The 22,038-nt window shown below is 36.9% G+C and overlaps 1 protein-coding gene across 2 annotated transcripts in view; it reads left to right on the forward strand.

Moving 5' to 3' along the window:
- The window catches only part of CenG1A (Centaurin gamma 1A), a 151,665-nt gene extending 145,449 nt beyond the window's left edge, over positions 1-6,216 (forward strand). For both annotated transcript variants that reach the window (XM_083115816.1, XM_083115817.1), the window contains 2 exons: positions 1,078-1,222; positions 5,696-6,216. In XM_083115816.1, coding sequence (XP_082971942.1) covers positions 1,078-1,222; positions 5,696-5,938 — 388 coding nt within the window. In that variant the 3' untranslated portion in view covers positions 5,939-6,216. The remainder of the gene's footprint in view (positions 1-1,077; positions 1,223-5,695) is intronic.
- Positions 6,217-22,038: the final 15,822 nt, after the last annotated feature.

Here is a 22,038-nt window from a genome sequence, read left to right on the forward strand (position 1 = left end):
GTAATGATTAATAAGGAATTTGTTAATCATCCAAGGAAGAACGTTGTTCCTAGTTATGTAGTAAACATTTGACTATCTTCTTCAAATACCTATTTGCATTACTTGTAAATCTTGCATGCAGCATTCAGGAGCCACACAAGCAGTGGCAGCTGGTGACATGAGTCTATGGGTGTGGACCACCTTAGCGGTGCATTTCACTTGGGTACGAACAGTCAACTGTCTATGAAGACAGTAACATCTAGTGATAAATGATAGAAAATTGGATAAAATCTGGTAACTGTGAGATTGTGTATTTTGTCAACAACAAATATTTAACCATTTTGGAAGTGATACAACAAAATTGGGATGAGGCAAATTAATTGTCACTATCGGTATCTGTCAATATAGGCTTTTTACCAATCTGATAAATGTTTAAATATCTTACAATTTAGTTGCAGTATTCTGCCATTTTCTTGTAATTTTTATGGATATAAAAACATAATCTCCATTCTGTATCTTTATTTAAAAACAACTATGTAAATATGCATCTTTTGCGGAGGTTGATGGACCATTTAGGCTCTTCAAGGACCATTTGGAATTTTAAACCAGATTGGTATCGGTAAATTTTATAGCGGTACTTTATCGATTTAATTTTTTTGATTTGAGTTGATTTATTTTACTTTGCTTCACTTTTTGGCCAATTTTGCGAAGATGGGAATGAGTGATGATATGATAAAATTGATGAATGGACATCACAAACTTCCATGCCTAAGCCAGGATTCGAACCCAGGACCCCTGGCATCGCAGCGCGATGTGCTAACCACTCTGCCATGGGGACAGATATTGACCAAAATTTCACATCGGTCCATCCCTACAACAAACTGAAATATACAATGAAAATGTTTTGTGAAATGTTACGTGATATAAAAACAGCCAATGTGCTGTTTATAAATAAATTGTAATTAGTAATTTAAGTTTTTATTGAGTGTAGTACATAATTTCAATAAGGCTGAATGTTTAAAAAATCCATTAAAATGGTATATTTTACTGTATGCTTGGTGTATGCTGTTTACTGACTTCTGCTGCATGACCTTCCAGGACAGACATGAAGAACATCGTGTTGCTTCTGGCGCATGCGACTGCAGAGCAAGTGAACAGCCCCGTCAACCCGAGGGACTTGAGGACTCCCCTCCACTTGGCCTGCGCCATGGGGAATCTCCCCATCGCTCAGCTCCTGCTGTGGGTAAGTGCTGCTTCCAGGATGGGAGTTCTGTACCTAACTCTTGTTGGAGATTGCACAAGCATATAAGTGTGTGTGTGTACATCAGAGTGCTGCAGGGAGAGGATATTGCTGGAGTGTCAAATAGTTTGCATGGACGACACTAGATATTATTTTCCTGTAGTTTACGGTTATTACAAGCATAAGAAAACAGTTTCTCTTTGTGACGTTTCAGGAGAACACACGCTCCCTTCATCAGAAATTTATTTTCATTTTGACTAAAAATACCGTTATAACAATAGTTAGTAATTTTTTTAAACAAAAAGAATCTGTTATATAATGGATGTTGTCATTGTTACACTAGATAGCATACAGAATTGAGAGGTTCTTTGCTCGAGCGAATAATACTCGAACAGGCAAAACGAGCGGTACACGATCGAAGTCCAGTAGTACAGGGTGTCCGAATTGAAACGTCCTAACTTCAAATACTTATATTAAATATAATATACCAGCAAGAATGGTGTGATAGGTGGTATACGGGAGCTTATTTTAAATAGGTAATGAATCGTAAGGATTTGTTTATTTTGTATCGTTCCAGAGGGTGAAACGTGAAAGTGACAACCAATACTGAAAAAGCACAAACTGTGTGGTGGTACGCAGAATTAGGATTCATTATCGCAAGAAATCTGTTCGTGCACAAAATTTGGGAGAGCAATCTCACGTGATGCCGTACAAACGGATTTCTTGGAACTTCGTGCAACTGCATCTGCAATGAGCTGAACTACTACATTGATGTTCGTGATCGGCCCCCACCATGCCTCTTAGCGACAGATCCTGTCTCTAGAAACGCTGTTTTCCACGCCTTGATTCTCTTGGCACCGGGAGGGGGTCTGCGATACTCTTCACAAAACAGTCGTTGAACTGCAATAATTGATCCCAATTCTGCGTACCACCACACAGTTTGCACTTTTTCAGCTTGTCATTTTCACGTTTCACCCCCTGGAACGATGCAAAATAAACGAATCCTTACTACTCCCTCGGTCCCATAATTATTATCCGGTACACCTTTGGTTGTTGTCTCATAATAATTGCTCGATATTAAAACTGTGACATTGGTGTATACAGAAGAAGAACATGAAACAAGGGAATGAGTCATACAACATTACTACTCAAGGATCAGTACAAATTGTGCTTTCCATCTGTCTTCGTCTGTCATTTCTGTACTACCATTATGGCATACCGGACTATAATTATAGGACAGAGGGAGTATTCATTACCTGTTTTCCACAGCTAAGCTACCGTATACCACCTACCAAACTGTTCTTGCCTGTATATTATGTTTAATATAAGTATTTGAAATTAGGGTGTTTAAATTCAGACACCCCGTATAATGGTAATTTGTGTGTGGTAGTGGGCCTTCAAATATGGATTGTGAGGTGAAAGACAGTGAAATTGAAACTTTATGCTAAAATGTACTTTAGTCTATCACCAATACAAAGTCATATATGAAAATTAAATAGATGATTGTGGGCTGAAACTACTACAGTGGACAATTATTGTCATATTAAAATTATACGCGTGATGGTGGGAGTCTTGAATGAATGCGAGCGAGCCAAAGTGGTCTCGCGCAGTACTCTAGTGTACGTACACCATCTACTGACAATAATTTCAATATTCCTGTCAATTTCTGTAAATACTAATATTTATTGAAGTGCTCCCATAACTTCTGTTCCACTAATAGAATATAAATGATGTCCCACAGGGGTTGAGGTGAGAGAAATGTAAAAAGGTTACAGTAGGAAGGTTGGGAATTCTCTGCCATGGGTAAACCTTCCTAAAGGTGTTGTACTTGTGTAATTTTTTTAAACTAGCATGGAAAGTTAATTAGACATTACCCATTGCTAGAGGCACATATATTTGGTAAATAAAAAAGCGATATTTCGGTACAAAAACAGAGTCAATTTCAGGTTCAAAAGCGGTAAATAAAATGAAATTTCGCTGTTACAACGGTGAAAAAGCGGCATATAAAATGACATTTTAGTTTTAAAAATGTGAATATAATCTGAAATTTGATTTAATACCTGCACTTACTACACAAAATAAACATATCCCTTCTAATAGCACATTAAATCATTACCAGAATATTAAGTTTATTCCTGTATAAAGGGGTCCATTTTTGCTTGCAACAAAATTAATCAATTTTCCGTGAATTGCATAACTCGCAGGATAATTCTGACTTCAGAAAGTGTCACGTTGGTATATAAATGGTAAATTTCGTGTTTAAGTGTCAATTTCGTATTTTATAGTTCATTTCGTGACAAAACAGGGTAGGAAAATGCACCGCACACCTTTCAGAAACATGAAAAATTAGCATTACAGTGTGTTATTAGACATTTTGTGTTTTCGTCAAAAACGAAATATTCATACCTCTACCCATTGCCTACTCGGACGCCATGTTTCGAGGAAACACATCTTCTCTCGTCTTCAGGTGAACAAATTCTCTTTTCCCAGTGGTGGGGATGAAATGTACAAGAAACCTGTCATTTTATTACAAATCTGGTTTCTAACCAATTACAAGCCTCCTCCTCAGCATCATGCAATCCAATATCCACTCATTCTGTCAGTGGCCATTACATGAAACACCTATCTTCTGTCAGAACTTTCAATTTTGATACTCTGGAGTTTGTGAAAGAAAGAAAATGGTTATTGATATTTAAAAAAAATAAAGTAAGTGAAAACACTCATCAAACAATATGGAAAGTTTGATATTTCAATTATTGAAATATAAGGACAGACTCCCAACTCAACACTGCATATGAATTGATTATGTGAACAGCGTTGTATCCAAGAAACATTGAAATGCCACAGAAACTACAACAATCAACCATGTTGCTTTCTCTTGTACGTTATTCCTCAAATAGGGTGTTCAGTGGTCCAGAAAACTATTCCATCTGTTCTCGAAAGGTATTGCTTCTATGTATATTCTCAAGTTAAAAACAATATTTCTTGAACTTTACATGTCTGTGAGCAAAACTGTTGTTACAATGTTGTTTGTGTGACCGATTCATATGTATATGTAGCATGTGTGTAAGCTTGTATAATATTATATATTCAAATGATTTGAGAATAGTTTGTAAATAACCTAGTCCAGGGGTAGAAAAATACAGAGTGCCCGTTTGCCATGGTGTCTGAACATGAAAATTTGCATGTGGTGCCTGAATTTTCAAATTCAGTTCTAAAAGAAATATATATCTTTTTAAGTATTTCTAGTTAGTTTACTAAAATCCCCCCTTTTTTTAAATAACAAGTATAGTATGTGTTTGTTAATGTTTGTGTGTTTGTTGTCACATGTGTCATAAATCAGAATAATGAACATGCCATTACAATTTTTTATCACTGTTCCTAGCCGAATTTTAAAATTTACAGTGATATTGTAGAGTCAGCCGTGTACTAGAATGTATTGCATAATTATTCATACGATTGCCAGTTGATCCTTGTTCAGGAAGGCCTCTCTGCAGTGGTGTCGCGTGCAGTTCGCATACGAGTGTTCACAATAATGTTATTGTACTGAATGCAGATTTACTCCTCCCCCTTGTAACTTGATATTCAATGGAATAAGTGAGAATAACAGTTCAATTTATTTTCAACAATTTCCCCCCAAAACCAAAACCACGCTATATTTGAAGTAATACAAGAAGGGCCTAGGGGAAATTGTCCCTCTCCCCCTTAAAATTCACCAGGTTTAGTGAATTGTCGCTAAAGTTTGCAAACTATGTAGCACAGACCTTTTCGAGTCCCCCTGGACATGCCTTGTATATGCTGCACTCTGGTGCCGAATGTAAGAAGTATTGTCGCTTGCAATGTTCGCACAGAGAAGTGAACATCTTCGGGGTATAGTGGCCAACAGCCCCTTAGCTGTCAGCTCTATGCAACACGCACAGCAATTGTGTTGAACGCCCTCCGTGGAACACCGTGGGAGTCAGTGTTGCCAACTATCTAAAAGAGTTATCAGATGTGAAAGAAGTCGTGTCAGAGTAAATAATGTGTATATACTCTTATATCAAACAGTATTTTTTCGAATTAATATACGTATGTGTGTGTGTGTGTGCATTTAATATGTACGTAATTTAAGACACATACATGAGTATTCACGTGCTCATGCGAACATTATCAGGCGATGTCCCTGCCTCTCTATGGTAAGAATTAATTAACTTTTAATCGCTCTTGTATTAATTAATTAAATCAATGTTTTAAGATCGTATTTCAAAATGTGTAGCTTTATCCTAATTGGATTCCTGGCTTTCTTAGCCTGTATTTGAAAGAACAAAAAATGGCTCCTGACAAAAATGGACTGGCGCCTTAATTATTTTTAGTTTTGTCTACTCCTGACCTAGTCTGAAATAAATTTTACAACAGGAGTTAAGAAAGTGTTAAAAATGTGTGAGATTATTATTCATGGAGTAACTGTGAAGTATTAATGATTCCCACCTTTTACAGCACAACGCTAATGTGAAGGCTGTTGACCACGAAGGAAGGACCTGCCTTGCGTACGCCAGGGCAGCGAACAGCAGAGCCAACAATTCGGAAGTGACGGACAATATGGTGGAGAACGGGAGCCTGGTGGAGCTCTTGGTGCTGAACGGCTGCCCGGAAGTGGTGAGCGGGACTCTGTCGAGGCGGCGGGGGAGTGTCGGTCGGCGCACGGAAGTGTTCGACAAACTGCCGTCGAGCGTGATCTAGCATTCCTTTCAAACCAGCGTCTGAGGCGAGCGTCGCATCTGGAAAAAAAGATGCAGCCATCAGGGTTTACGGTGAGGTTGCCAGGTAAACGATGGCTGTGCGGAGAAAGCTACAGGTGTTATGTATCCTTAATAACCCACTGCTTTATTACCAGAAGGGAATGAGAATTCTCTTACCTGTATTACCATTATTTATGAAAGCAACTTTACCTCTTGTACCAGGTTACGTTGCTTGCATATGTAAACATCTGCTTGTAAAAATAACAGCTTTTAATTTATTTTTGTTACTGTTCATAATGTTTTGCTGACTTTGTTGCTGTGCGTAACCAGTTACTCTTTTTTACTGGAGCGTGGAAGACTATATATATAGATATATTTAAAACCTTACATTTAAAGTATATGTTGGTAAGGCCATTCCAGTAACATGCTAGAAATTTCCAGTGTAAGACATGAAAATATGTATATAATTATTTATTTTTTTGTTAAGTCTTAAGTATTGAAACCTTGTATTGTGTATAAGTTTACAAAAGTACCTTAACCGAGGTAGCACCACAGCACGGAAAAGCAATTTAATTGTATTTCACACATGTGTAAACCTGACTTTAAACCATAACAATGTAAGCGATGATATGGGAGAGGTGATTTTGGACAGTGTAGTCTTTGAAATGCAAATGAAGGAAATTATCGTTGAGTTGTGAGGTAAGCTGAATCAGGCTTTTTTCATTTTGGCACCCAATATTCTAAAAATTATTTATGAATATTCTAAATATTCATCAGAATGCGAAGTTTAGAATGTAGCTGTATGTGAAGTTAACCTTAAAGGATTAAATGGAGCAGTGTCGAAGCTGTTGCCTGCCTAGCATGATTTCTTCATACTCATAGTACGCTGTGCAGTTACAAGTCTGATCTCTTCTCGGTACGATCATCAATTTATTCGACCTGTTAATGCCTTAATTTTCTCCTTTATCTTTTAAAACATTTTCAAACACTACACTTATGTATAAAAATGGCCTGTTGCTGGCAGGAACAGTAAATACAATGAAAATTTCACCTCTGTAGTAAGACTTGACAAATCTTTTCTCCCGAAAAACCAGAGATGACAGGAAGATTCAAGTTTTTTTTTCTGCAATACATTTCTTAGTACATTCAGGTTTACGAACAGTTCAAAAATTTGAACAAGCTTTTGTAAACACGAGAGAGATCGTCACGGTGCAGTAAATGTTTTCAGATAATTTCAAAGATTAATGGTCCTATTATTACAGCCAAAAAGTGGTGTTCCTATTTCCCACACTTTTGTCTAAACTTTACATTTGAAATTTTCTCCATTTTTCTCATACATAAATTTATTTATATATAATCTTAATACTCAGAGCATAGAAACTCAAACACTTTCGTTGAACAAAATGTTTGTGAAACATTGTAAACAAAGTGTTTCAATTTTTATGCTGTATGTATGAAGATTATATAAATGCCATAATGTTATGTAAAGCACATTTTATTACAGTGTATTCAAAATTAACACATTTATTTATTAATATGCATGTATATTTGAACACTTTCAGTGTTTCACATTTTCGTATGGGCTGTTTCAGTTGATTTAAAAAGACATCAGTTGAAATTAATTTATTTAGCAATCTATTTTATAGTTTATGAAAAAAACATGTTTTCCGCATGTTCTTGTCCACAGAATTGCTCTATGATTTTGTGAAGTCACAATGTTGGGAGCATTAAGTTTAGAAAAGACAGCTTGCTTGTCATTTAATTTGATAAGAAAAATGACACAAAAAGTAGCTCAAAAGTTGTGTTAAATACCAGACAATGTGGTAGTGTTCTAATTAGGGCAAAATTATAAATATTAGAATATCAGAATAATAAAAAAATATAAGTCCAGGGATGGGACAGATAAGTCAGTACTGTGCTGGTATTGGCCTGTATGAGGTTATCAGTTTATCGATTAAAATGCCAACAATTTCTACATTAAACTTTGTGCAAAAGATTTGTCATTTTTCTATTATAATTTTTGTGAATGTGAAGGTATATTCGTGTGGGAATTTAAGAGGCAGAAACATACTAATAAGCATGCAAAAAGTGCTTACGTAATAGCATGCATATTAATTAATTATTGTTAAATTAATTTAATTATTAATTAATTTTATAACCCTGTATATTTAACTAAATAAACAGGTACACAGATACGTAAACACACACAGTATAAATACACAATTATTTTCTCTAAGGCAAAACCCACTGTAGCCACCTGCGTGCATACATTAATTAAGGAGGTTATTGAACCATGATAGTAATTTTATATAAGTCCTTTATTGGTATCGACAAAATTTTCATCTCTGTCCTTTCCTTCAAATCCCCCTAGGTTGTTTGTACACCAGGATAGTACCCGTTTTACATTTTGTGCAACCAGTGTCTACAAAAGCATCAATCTATCTTGTTAAATTTGAACCTGCAGTAACCAGTATCGGATCAGTCCCGGTTATATTATGCCACTCGAGAGATTTCCTTTGAGGGAGAAGTCACACCAAAGCAACACGCAACATGGAGATTTCACACAGAAGCGACAAGCAACACTAGCCCAGTCAGTCTAAAGCAAAACATTCACTGTGCATGCTTGAACAAGAGCACAAGGCTACACGATGCACCGTATTGAGAAAACAGGGCAGTCAGAGTGACACGCAAACTGCAAGTGACACGTGCAGCTTGTCGTGTCGCTTCTGTTCGAAAGGTTCAATTGATTACTGAGAGCTCGTTTCCAAGCCACACATGATGCTTTGGTGTGATATCTCCCTGACATGAACAAATCATCGTGTGAGAATCAGAGGGATGTAACTCCAATTTATCAAATTTACAGGAGAGGAAATAGTGCATTCTTAGAAATATGCGTGACCCTTAAAAGAGTCAACAAATTGGGGATATGTGACTCCACTTTAATGTTAAGGATTAGAAGATATGTCGCCCTGACTTCAAATAGAACTCTGACACGTTCTATGCTAACTTATGTATGTACGCGTCGTATTATTATACTATTAATATTAACTTAATAATACTCAGCGTTGAACGATGAGACTCGGTGAAGTACACAGACTCCTCTCAGGTACAGGGATAGTGTTAGGCAAAGACAATATTCACAGCACAGAGAAATAAAACCACATTACTGCAGTATGTATAAACTAAAAGGTTTTATTCTTTATTTATTGTAATTATAGTGCAAATATACTTGAGACGAAGGCGAGGATTTCGCTTTGTCGATGAATTGACTCAACTAAAACGCATAAACTCAATGCGTGGCTATCGGCAAGCCTATGATCACATAGACCTAGCTTGCGCCCCGAACTACCACACCAAGAGATATGCAATGATAACTGAGCCAATATTTGCTCTTTAGCCTTTTATTTCCAAATTACTCCTTAGGCTAGCTTTATTATTTAACGTAGAATGGTTGCAGTATTGTGCATATCATCAATGCATGGCTATCGGCGTACCTATGTTCACATAGGCCTAGCTTGCGCCCCGAACTACCATACCAGGATGTATGCACAACACCGACCGAGGAGTTCTTTTTAAGTTAAAAAAGCTTCGACGATCCGTGGCGAAAGTGTGTTGATTCTTACGCAATATCCTCGCTTTTATACTATTTTTGAGAACACAGATTAAAGTACAGATGAATCACTCACTATCTACAAAAGGATACTACAACAAAACTGACATCTATACATGTTTAGAAATACAAATTCGTATAGTGAACTCTCGCAAACATGAAGATACATTAAATTACCCATAATGTAGCATAAAATACAATAAACATTAAACAAAAGATATAAATTACTAATAAGGCGCAATATTACATAGAATAACAAGGAGGTTACGCTTTCTTTCACAAAATAAATATATTAGTGACACATTTTCTACTGATGACGTCACACAAAAATATGGATCATATCAACTCTTCAGAGGAGGTTATTTAAACAGAACTTAAAACCGCATTCTTGGCGTTATGTTCCTCTGTTTTTCAAAGGACGAGATGATTAATGTAGTTCAACATTGCATGGTTGCAAGAACATCCAGCTAAGAAGGAGCAGTGGTAAATTTGAATTGAAACATTACACCAGTTGTGCATGGGATTCTGGACATTGATGTGTCTCTCAGATGTTTTCTGTTTCAAACAATTAATCTTCTATTCTGTATGTATGCATCACCGAATTCCATTATTTATAGAACTGAGAATGGCTTTTAATAATTTTGCACACACACACACACTTTAATAAAAAGAAAATACACAGTCTGTCTCTTACCATATTATTTTGTTATCTTCTATTGGGAAGATTGAAATGCATGTTTATATATATATATTTGCTTCTCAAACCATTTTTTTGTATCATTTTGTAAATGTCTAATACAGTATATTTGCTTTGTGGATGCTAGAAAGTATTTTCATCTTTTGCCATTTATTTTTGTAAATATTTGTTGAAAAGGTGAAGGGCTTGATTAATAATTTGTTTGTTGTACGACGTCAGTTGATATAATGAACTGTAACTTTTGTATGGCATATATCTGTGTGTGTGTGTGGTTTGTGTGCATATATTTACATATGCTTACTTTGTATGGTTTGTTGTTTGTACAGTTTATTCTGTTAGCAGACTGTGATGTGTCAACACAGTTCTTCTTTTGTATCTAATTTCTGCTTCGTCTTTTGCACTGCGGTGCAATTTGGCCAAAGATTATCTGTATAAAAAGTTCTGTACCAAAGTAGATCATAGGCTTGGTTTTAATCTGTACAATGCCACATTCGTATTGACTGAGAAATAACTCTGATTTAACTGACATCTGCTGGATTACAGGGCAAACTAAATATCAAGATGCTGATGTTTGTAGCATTATGCCAGACAAGTGCAGTAGCATGTCAGATGGCGTAAGGAGGATTTCAGATCGAAGCTGCAACTGACATAACAGCATGGCAGGCTGCACAAGCTTGCTTTTGATTGGTGAAATCCTCAAGCAACACGTGTTCTGTGTCGCTTGGGTGTGAAAGCTCCCTGAGAGTTGGTGTTTGTAATAGTGTTTGAACATATGACCCAAGTTAGATACTCTTTCGTCAAGAAAATCATTTTAATATATCTTTTTTTTATTGTTATTTCAAATGTGCAACATGCAGCACTAAAGAATTTTTTTAAAAAATACTTGCTAAATTAACATGTGGTAATTGCTTAAATAATGGATAGAATAGGGAAGAGCATATTGATTAATTTACCAAGGCAGGTGGTCTACAGGTGTGGCACTAAGCTTCACGAACTAGCATTGGCTAACGAGAAATAATGTGATATGAATGGTTTTGTTAGTTGATAAGAGTACAATTTGATTCAGAGATTCCTAGCAACGAAAGGAGCAATTCATTATTAATAAAGAAAGTACTGCCAACACTTCAAAGCATTAAGAAATGTACAGAAAAAAAAATGACTGTCTCCTATGAACAATTACTTTAATATTATAAAGACAAGAATGTAGAAGTCTGAGTAAAATGCAGTTTGTGCATACATGAAAATGACTTTTGGCGTTCATAATTGGCACAGTAATCCCTGTCTGCAAAAAAATGAACATTCAAACATGCAAAGTTCCTGATAGGTTCACCTGTTTTTACTCACCTTGGTAATTTAATAAGTTGGTGCTGAAAATGTTTTTGGAAAGAATGATGGTAGTTTTGACATTTTCTTCTGTAATTTAAATTATGCACATTTAGCTATTTATTATGAAAGCACATTCTGATTTTGAGTTTGTTGTGTAGCCAGCTGATATCAGAATGATCACTCATGAGTTACTGAAAATGCGATCAGAGTATTTATCTTTGCTTACTGATATTTTTACTGTCTTTTGATTGCAGTTTGAAAGGGAAAAGTACAACATTTACCAAATAATCTTTGTACATTTTAATTTTCTAAGGAGCAAGTTCATTTTGCACTTGGTACCATCACACTTGTTGGCGTTGGTAAGAAATATCTTCCTAGTTGAGTGAATTCCACGTGTACTTATATAATTGTAAATTCCAACATCAAGGGCCCGTGTGGTACAGTGGTTAGTGTAATGTGCTATAAGTGAAACAGTCCTGGGTTTGAATCCTTGTTAAAGCATGATTGTTTTTCCTACCACATAGGTTGGCAACAAAAATGACTGAAGTAGAAATTTCGTTACCGTAAAGAGTATTTATAGAATTTCGAGATTCGTTTTAGAGGACTGTAAGAATCCTGCTTGTGTGATGATACCTATGTTTTTTTGCAAAAAATGTGTATGATATTGTACATACTTATGTATATATATGTACATGCATATAATATTGTAATAAGGATGTGGCAAGAGTATGTTAATTTGTTCTGATGCCTTCACAAAATGTTTCCAATTAAGCTGTTAATGCAAAATTTCCTGCTTGTAGGTTGCTTTCGATTTAATCTAAGTAATCATAGATTAATTGGCACCTCTCTAGCGAGTAGACACACACCTAAAGTCACCATTAAATAGATGGATATTTGCTATCTGAAATTGTAGCGCACTTGATGTTCCGCATGTGGATTCTATGTCTTGAAAGCTTTTAATTCTCCAGAATGGGGTCGTTCCGAAAGTCGCACGAGTTTAATGCGTTAATCGAGTTAAGGCCACTGATCGTTCCCTAAGTGCTTTCGTTAGTATCATGAGGTTTGTCGTGGTGCTCCAGAAGTCTATTGGTGCGATGCCTGAACCAGTTCCTGTTTCACTAATATCTAGGGCTGAGCCAAAACTGATGCTGATACTCTTACCGATTCCTACCGATACCGATACTTGAAAATTACAATAATTAAAATTTCCTCAAAATATTGATCAATATTGGTGTGTAAATTTTCTTCAATTATATGCATCAGTTTTACAAAGAAATTTACTTTAATATATTCAAGAATTGCATCAGAATATTAAAATAGATGTAATCGCAAAATATAGTTTTCCCTGCAAAATTAGTGCAAAAAAAAAGTTTGAATTTTGCATAATTTCTAGAATAATTAGAAAGTGTCTCGTGGCATTTTTGCAGACCCCTTGAAAGACCAAAATGCCAGAAATGTATCAGCAGATGAATTCCAACCAATACTTTCTGATACCGATACATCATCATCGGCTCAGTCCTACTGATATCCCATCAATAGGACCTGAATCTAAATAACCTTGGTGAGTTTTCCCCATTGAACTGTATATATAACTGTAAGGACTGCTTTACGGTGGAAAAGTAAAGCCATTCTCTCGCTTAGTTATGCCAGGGAAGAAAAATTGAGGCAGACAAATTTTTCTATGGTGGCAAATATATTTTTATGACTGATTATTTACTAAAAGCACAGTATAATTAATGAGGGAACATTAAACAAGTAGTACCTCACCTACATTAAAAAACCACGAGCTTAAATATTAAAATAACAACATTGCTGTATTTCTAAGAGCTTATTGGAAAAAGTTTATTAATACTGAGGATTCTGTAGCTGCTGTCCTCATCGTGTTGCAACTTGCGACAATTTTAGTGTTGATGCCAGAGTGGCAAGGTGAGCACGATTGGGTTGAAGAAGATATATTGGATAGAATAGAAATGTAGTTTTAATACACGGAACAATATTTATTTATTTATGAATGCAACACTACAGGCAAATGTCTGCTCATTTTTTCTTCCAGCTTACAGCATCAAACTATCGCAAATTTTGCAAATGCGTGAAAAGAAAGTATAATTAAAATGTAATATTTCAATAAATTGTTCGACAACACATGACAACTATTAATGTATAAATATGACTAAATTATATTTCTTTTAGTTCTATAGCAAAGCAAAAATGTGAGAAAATACACGATACCTTCTGGGACCACCATGCTTTCTTCCCAGGAGGAACTAATTGCAGATGTTGCCTCACTTTTTGTGGCTGATCAGTGTTGCAGCAAGCTTTCCAGTTATATATACAGTTCAATGGTTTTCCCTCACTTTGCCATAAATTTCACTCCTCCACCGTAAAATCTTCTGAAGGTACAAAGGTTTGCAATGAGGGATGGACTTTATGCATGCCCTGTATATATCAGAACTTTCATGTTCCCAGAATTTATATTTTTCCCACATCATAGTCTTCTCACCTTCTGACACTGTGGACACAGGTGGCAGTTTCGTTTGCATGCCTGTTGAAATGAGTATAAAGTAAGCAGAAAGAAAGGGTCACGTTAGCATGGGAAAATTTTGTTGCAGGTGAGATACAGTGCAACAGTGGAAACCATATGTGGAACACCAGGTCCGTTACAGTTGAAAATGTTGATCGTTGAAGTTGTGTTGGTGAGAATACAAAGGCAGTGGAAATCCTGGTTGCATATCTTTTTGTAAATTATAAGACATTTTTTTTCTTTTTATGTTGCAATTGCATGAGAGTTTAATGGCTATTGCACTTAAGGAATAATCTAGTCAACTAATACAATTCTTATAATCTGCAAGGAACGTGTCTTATCAATTTCATGTCTAGCTAATCGAGTACTTTGTAATTAATTGGTAGTATTTAAGGCAGTGAGTTCTGGAATAGTAGGATGCGCAAGTATTGCTTGTAAAATTGTCTCAACTATTTTCATTAATTTTTGACCTGCATTGTACGTACAGATGTGAGGGATGGATTTTTACATCTGCCCGTGCAGAGCTTGGCCCTCTCGTTGCGTACAAGAAAGAGCATTAACATGGACAGTTTGTTTGGCAATACTTATGCATCCCACTGTACATACTCTGCAAAATGTTGGTAGAAGAGCTTGTTATTACAGTGTGCATGTTGAGGTGTGAAACAGTGCTAAAGTGACGAGTGTGTGTATGCGAGTAAAAACTTAAAGAGTGTGTGGAGCAGAGAAAATGTGCGCATATATGTAAAAGTAGTAAAAAGTATTTAAAAGATCCAGTTAGCTCTGGATGCAAGAACATGTACAGAAAAATATTGTGGCGGGGGTCACACAGAAGAAGAAAAAATAGCAATTAGATTGCTGGATTACCAAAGACTGTACAGAGATAATTTTTTTCAAAGATAGTTGTATAGCAGCATGTAACATGGAGATTCTTCTCATTGCCTTATTTAATGCTGGTTGTAATCTGCTCAGCTTTGTTAATTTGAAAGAAACTAAGAAATATGAGATTGATTCAAGTAGTAGAAACTATTTTCTTTTTTTTTTCTTAGAGTTTGTACTGATCTGTGTAACAACAAAGCTGACAAACTCAACGGTATGAATCTCATATATATCTTGTATGACTATGTTGCACCTTTTATTGTTACGTGTCCTGTAATTTGTAGAATTAACAAAAAAGACTTCAAATTGTATTATAATTGCCATAAAAACTTCATCTATCGTTGAAACAGAGGAAAATAAACAAGTTGTCACACATATATTTGTAGTTACTTTTTTTTGGGTTTACAAATTTATAAATTCCAGGCTGAGCTTCAATTTGTTGCTTTAAGTCCATTTTATACAATGCTGGATCTACAACCCACAAAGCTTTTAGGGGGGCCTTTGCCATCCCCTTTTCATATTCAAGTATTTAAATGTAAAATAATAAACGTAGTAATCTGTCCAGCACCGCAGAACAAATAAGAAAAGACCATTGTAAGGTGAAAGGATTTGTTATTAATTTTAAGTTGGCTAAAATGCAATAGTTTTCGTTCAATAGCTTCTGTTTAATAGTCCATACCAGAAACGAAACATTAAGTTCTTTCTAACTGCAAGTGTGTCTTCTCTAAATGTGTGGTGTGGAACTAGGAGGACAAGGAGGTCCACAGGTTTTTTTCCATGGAGGGGCAAGCAAGGTAATTTTTTTAAGGCAGGGGGCAAGGGAGGCATATTTTCCACCATAATAGTGATGCCTCCTCAAAAACATTGCTTCAGTCTGGAATTATCATCTTCCTTCAATGCCCAAATTACTGTGACTGAAATGAAATTGTGTGTGTAGGTGGACCTTCATTTTCCAGGGGGACCGTGGCCCCCATTTTGGCTCTTTGTATGTACACACACACATACGCATGCATCAGTGGTGTAAATAACACCCCCGCGTTCCCCGCACGAGCTTCGGGGTTGCAGTAAGAATGATAAATTAAGAAAGACCAAAAATTCACAAAAGTTTCCTCTCAGCGTAAAAATATATTTTCAACCAAATATATTATATTTTTACGCCAGCATGTTAGTTACGCTACTGGCATGCGTGCACCCATATGCGCACATACACTGAAGAAACTGAATAACAGCAAGAGCTTTGGCATGTCCTTTCACAAAAGGTAAAAAAAAAGTAAGGTAAAGTTCTCCCCTGTGCTTAGCACCATGCCATGAAGGCGTATAGGGGGTGTGAGGGTAACGCCCCACACTTTTTTGATCCGGTCGTGAGTGGGGGTGATGTGATCAGCATCATGCCCCTGACCCCTTTACCCTCCAGGTTTTCCCCCAGGTACCCATGTTATTCGATGCTGGGTGGGTGCCAGGCCCGCTTCCAATGTTAGAAAAGTTCCCACATTTGAACCAGCCGGGGATCGAACCCGGGACCTTTAGCATGGTAGTCAGACGCGTTACTGAGCCACAGTGTGTGTATTTTATATAGAAGGAGCCTTTAGGAATATTTCGCGGGAGGGCCCAAAATGTGTATACCCGGCACAGACTGTATGCACAGAGAGGCTAATCGGGACTGAACCTACAGTTTGAATTGGGATTCGAACCACTGTGTCATGTGCTTCCACTGGGTATTGAACATGGGATCCCGTGATTACAATGCGACAACGTTACCACTATGCCATCAGGTAGGGCTGCTGAGAAAAGGAGTTACAGGGATTATTTATTGACTGAGTTAGGTTATTTTATTTCACTTTTCTGCCACATTTGGCCAATTACGATGATGAGGATGAGTGATGATTAGAGGCACATATTTTTGGTAAATAAAAAAGCAAAATTTCAGTACAAAAACAGTCGATTTCGGGTTCAAAAGCGGTAAATAAAATAAAATTTCGGTGTTATAGTGGTGAATAAGCACATCAAAAGTGCTATATAAAATTACATTTTGGTTTTAAAATTGTGAATATAATCCAAAATTTGATTTATTACATAAAATAAACTTACCCCTTCTAATAGCACATTTATTTATGTAGTTACCAGAGTATTAAGTTTATTCCTGTGTAAAGGGGTCCTTTTTTTGGTTCTCAAATATTTACAGCAGAATTAATCAATTTTCCGTGAATTGCATAAGTCACAGGATACTTCCGACTTCAGAAAGTGTCACGTCTGTACATAAACGGTAAATTTAGTGTTTAAGAGTATATTTCGCATTTTGCAGTTCATTTCGCATTATTTCGTGACAAAACAGGGTAGAAAAATGCACCTCACACCTTTCAGAAACATGAAATATGAACATTACAGCATGTTATTTCATATTTCGTGTTTTTGTCAAAAACTAAGTTTGCATACCTCTAGTGATGATATGATGAAATTGATGAAGGGACACTCGCAAATAACGCCCATGCCCAGGCTGGGATTCTAACCTTGTACCCCTGGCACACATTGTATGTCGCTTGCGCCAAGAAGTCATTGATAGTGTGGTTTCTCCTGAAGCGGTTCTTTCTTATGCATCTTGTAAATGGAAGAGTGCAATTTGGCTTTGTGTGAAGATCTTGGAAAATGCCAAGCAAATGTTTGAAAAAATTAAACAGGCAGATTGGTTCATGTTTTGTCGAGGTTACAGGTGTTCAAGAGCTGCAAGGAATTTTTGAAAGGCTGTTAATCTGTTCAAAGATCAACATCATGCTGGACAACCTTCAACTTCGAAAAGTGATGAAAATATGGAAAGTGTGAAAGATCTTGTGTTGTCTGACCATCCATTGACCGTAAGAATGATAGGTGATGATTTGAATTTGAGCCATCAGGAATTGGGCATTGCCAACACTTGGATGATTCACCATGACAATGCCCCTTGCTGGAAGATGATCTCTATGAATGAATTTTTGGCTAAAAGCATATTCCTGTGGTTTCTCAGCCCCTATATACCTGATATGGGTGTCTCTGGCTTTTTTCCTTTTACAAAATTAAGGATCAACCTCAAACAATGCCTTTTTGGGACAGCGGACAACATTGATAAGATTGGGAACAACCAACTAAAGGTGACTCCAATTACAGACTTCCAGTGCTGCTATGAATTTCGGGAACATCATCTCCATAGGTATGTGGCTCTGAAGGGAAATATAAAGGACAAAGTTGATTTGTTGGTTGAACATGCATGCACACGAATTTTGAAACAGTCTCATTACTTTATTGACAGACCTCGTATATAACAAGTGCACAGCACACTTATCATTCGTAAAGGTGATAGATGCTAAGGTACTATGTTCATTTACATAGTTATGGTCATTGCTCAAAGTGCAAATTCCAAGATGGGAGGACTGTTTGGCCGGACCATAAGCCTTGGTTGTCTCATCATAATTGAGTGTTTTAATTGAAAAGCAAAAGTGTAGGATGGGGTTAGCTCATTCTCATTCGCATCTTGGGATTTTTTTTTTAAGTAACTTGATATTCATAATATGGAAGAGAGAGACGCGGTAGTATATAAATACGGAGAAACTAGTACTCACTTTTTATCTGCGAAGCTGTTTTTTTACTTTTTCAATTAATTTCAGTGGCCACTGCCACCATCCTCGTTGGAACTTGCTGTACTGTTGCTTGGCGTGCGTCTTTTGTTTGTAGTTCTCTGGCTGCCGCTAGGTGCACTGTTGTTAACTGTGCGTCTGGGTTTGTGTAGTCTGCTATTTCCGGGCGATAACTGTTGTAGTAGGGGAATTCAAGTGTAATGCGCTTGCCTGCTATCGATGTTTAGCTGGTGCGGGAAGTGCATTGTGGCATGCGTTGCCCACACGCTCGTAGACACCAAAATCAAGGAAACGCACACCATAATTCACTTCCTGCACGAGCTAAACATGGATAGCAGGCAAGTGCATCACACTTGGATTCCCCTACTACAACAGTTATCACCTGGAAATAGCAGACTACAAAAACCCAGACGCACAGTTAACAACAGCGCACCTAGCGGCAGCCAGAGAACTACAAACAAAAGACGCACGCCAAGCAACAGTACAGCAAGTTCCAACGAGGATGGTGGCAGTGGCCACTGAACTGGGGCGCCGTCTTGTCAAAATTATTGTGGGGGCTCTGATCACTGAAATAAATTAATGAATGACTCACTCTCTCCCTTTTTTAAGTTTTGTCCTCAGTGTTCGGAATCTCATAAAAGCCCATGAATTCCTCAAAAATATCAACATTTTTATTCACAGTTCGAATGCAGAATATTAATTGTCCATGGATGGATATGTCACAAGTTTCGTCAACCATAATAGCAAAATATTCCCGACTTCTAATATCTGCTACCACGGAGCGCAAAACAGATCTCCCTAATATATCAATGATCTCGTTCTGAATGTCATGTGAGAGCCATTTGTAGCCCGAACGTCCCATCAACTATCCTAGTTCATGCACATCATCTTTTGAAACTATTTTTAGTAAACATTTTAATAATACTCATAATTACATACTTAGTATATAGCAATAAGTCATGTGTTTTGCTGTCTCTGGTCATAGCCCCCCCAAAGTTGATGGTTTAGCGTTCTCAGCTCCTCAAAGTTGATGGTCTAGAACATTTCAAATGTGTATTGAAAGTTAAGTTCATGTGGCACAATTCAGAGTAAACTTTACAAGAGAAGCAAAATAATACATTAGATACTCTTAAAAATTATTTGGGGGCTCTGCCCCCACATCGTTAACATTGGGGGGGCTCGAGACCCCCCAAGCCCCATGGAGTCGGTGCCTATGCCACTGAAATTAATTGAAAAAGAAAAAAAAGCTTCGCAGATAAAAGTGAGTACTAGTTTCTCCGTATTTAACCTGATATTGTGTTCAATTTTTAGCTATATTTTAAATTTTCCAGCATTATACTTTCAAACTTTCATGGTTCCAATTCAGCAAGATGTAAAATTTCCCCATATTTTACATTTTCCAACATTTTATGTTATTTTACCTTGTTCCACTGAAACCATGTAAAATCGACGTTCCACTGTATTCTTTTCACCCATGTTCATAGACATGGAATTTTCATGATAACATTTAACATTAAATTTTAGCTAACCATGTATTACAATAATTTTAACAGTTTGACATTGAAAATGATGGTTCGTTTTACTTGTTTACACTTCGAAAGAAAGAAGACTAGTTCTGCAATTTCCAAAAAGAATGAACTGTGAGCTCTCTTCAAATTTCCCAGCACCAAGGGAAATTCCTTTCATGTGACGACACTCTGCTGGAGTGCTTAGAGTGAAATGTTGCCAGCTTTTCCTGAAAATTGTTCCTGAACTTCAAACAACACCAAGAATGAAAAGAACTATAAAGATGAACAAATACGGGAAAATCTTAATTCAAGTAACGCTCTGGGTAAACATGTAGGAGTAACTAGATAAAAACTGTCGGCAACGAAAATGTTATGTAAATTATCAATGACTCTATTTGCTTCAAAATATATTTAAAAAATGTTGACATCTTTATCTTTGCCTTATCCTAAACTTATCAGGTTGCACTTCATCTGATGAATACTGTCTAACGTTAAGATGGAGTATGCATTTAGCATCCTGATTTCATACAACAGTCAAGGCTGTAAGCTTATGGACTTGCAACTGTCTGTTGCAAAAGTGCCAAAGCATATGTTTCCAATCTGGCAATAAACTATGTGAACTGGACACACTGCTTAGTGGGAGTTGTTATCTTCATGCCAGGTGTGGTAAAATTTGCATTTTTTATGAACAACCAGAACTTCTTTAATATTTTAAATATGCCAACTGTGAACGTCATAAGGGAGGATAAATTCCAGCCCCCCCTCCTCCTTTGGAATTTGTCATTCTTCATTTCAAATTAGAAAAAAGCAAAGATCTTTTTCATATTTGATTTCATAAATAAGTCCGGCTATGTGACCACGTGGATTAAGGCATCAGGCTTAGGTCTCGAGCAACTGGATGTGTGCTGGTTCGACTCTCCTGGAGAAAAGTTTTACAACATCTCTCCTGAGATTTCAGCCAGTGTATGGGACCATCCTGATTAAATTAGGGAGCTAGGAATGAGTAATTTAACCTGGCCACGCAAAGGTGCAACAATGACTGGAGGTTTGTCATGCTGATCACACGTCACCTCGTAAGTGGTTGAATCATCTCCCACATCTGCTGAGGCTAGTGAGAGTGAGTCCAGCAATTGGTAAGTATCTACTCCTGACCCCAGGGCCAGGGCAATTGCCCCGGGGCCCCCACCAAAAGGAAGATGTGAAGGGCCTCCACCAAAAAAATGAGATGAGTCATACATCGAACAGCTGACTATAGTTGTGCGCTATATGGAAGGGTTATCTCCAAAAGAAAGGTTTCTGACCTTCTTACCAAATTGTGGTCATACTGGGTCTGCTATTGCTAATGCGTTATTGGAATTTCTAGACCATTATAAGATTGATATACGTGACTGTCGTCGCCAATTGTATGATAATGCTGCGAATATGTGTGGAAAGTATAAAGGCATGCAAGCTCTCGTCAAGAAATAAAAATAAACTAGTAGAGCTAGTACCATGTTGTGCCCACTCTTTGAATCTGGTGGGGAAAGCAGTGGCTAATGCATGTCCTGCAGCTGTTCATTTCTTCGATTTTGTACAACGGCTTTATGTGTTCTTCACAGCATCATCTCACTTATCAAACATTGGTGGATAAGTGACACTCGGTGAATGTAGAGCAGATGCCACAAAAGCCATAGTCCAAGGTTATGAAAAATTTAGGGAAGCTCTTGTTGAAATAGGTAATGGCAAAGAAGAGAAGGGTATTGTAAGAAGTGAAGCGAATTGACTCTCACGGCAGATATCGTCCCTGGAAATGGCATTGTTAGCCGTCTTCTGGACATTTTAGAGAGATTTGATGCTACGAGCAAAACACTCCAGGATCCAAGGTTAGGTCTTCAGTCTGCCATTGACATTTTGAGATCTTTAAAGAAGTTTGTACAATAAAAAAGGAACTAGTTTTCTGAATATGAGGAGATAGCCAG

The sequence above is a fragment of the Lepisma saccharinum genome (genome assembly GCF_977018435.1).
Source record: "Lepisma saccharinum chromosome 15 unlocalized genomic scaffold, izLepSacc3.1 SUPER_15_unloc_1, whole genome shotgun sequence".
Lineage (NCBI taxonomy): Eukaryota > Metazoa > Arthropoda > Insecta > Zygentoma > Lepismatidae > Lepisma > Lepisma saccharinum.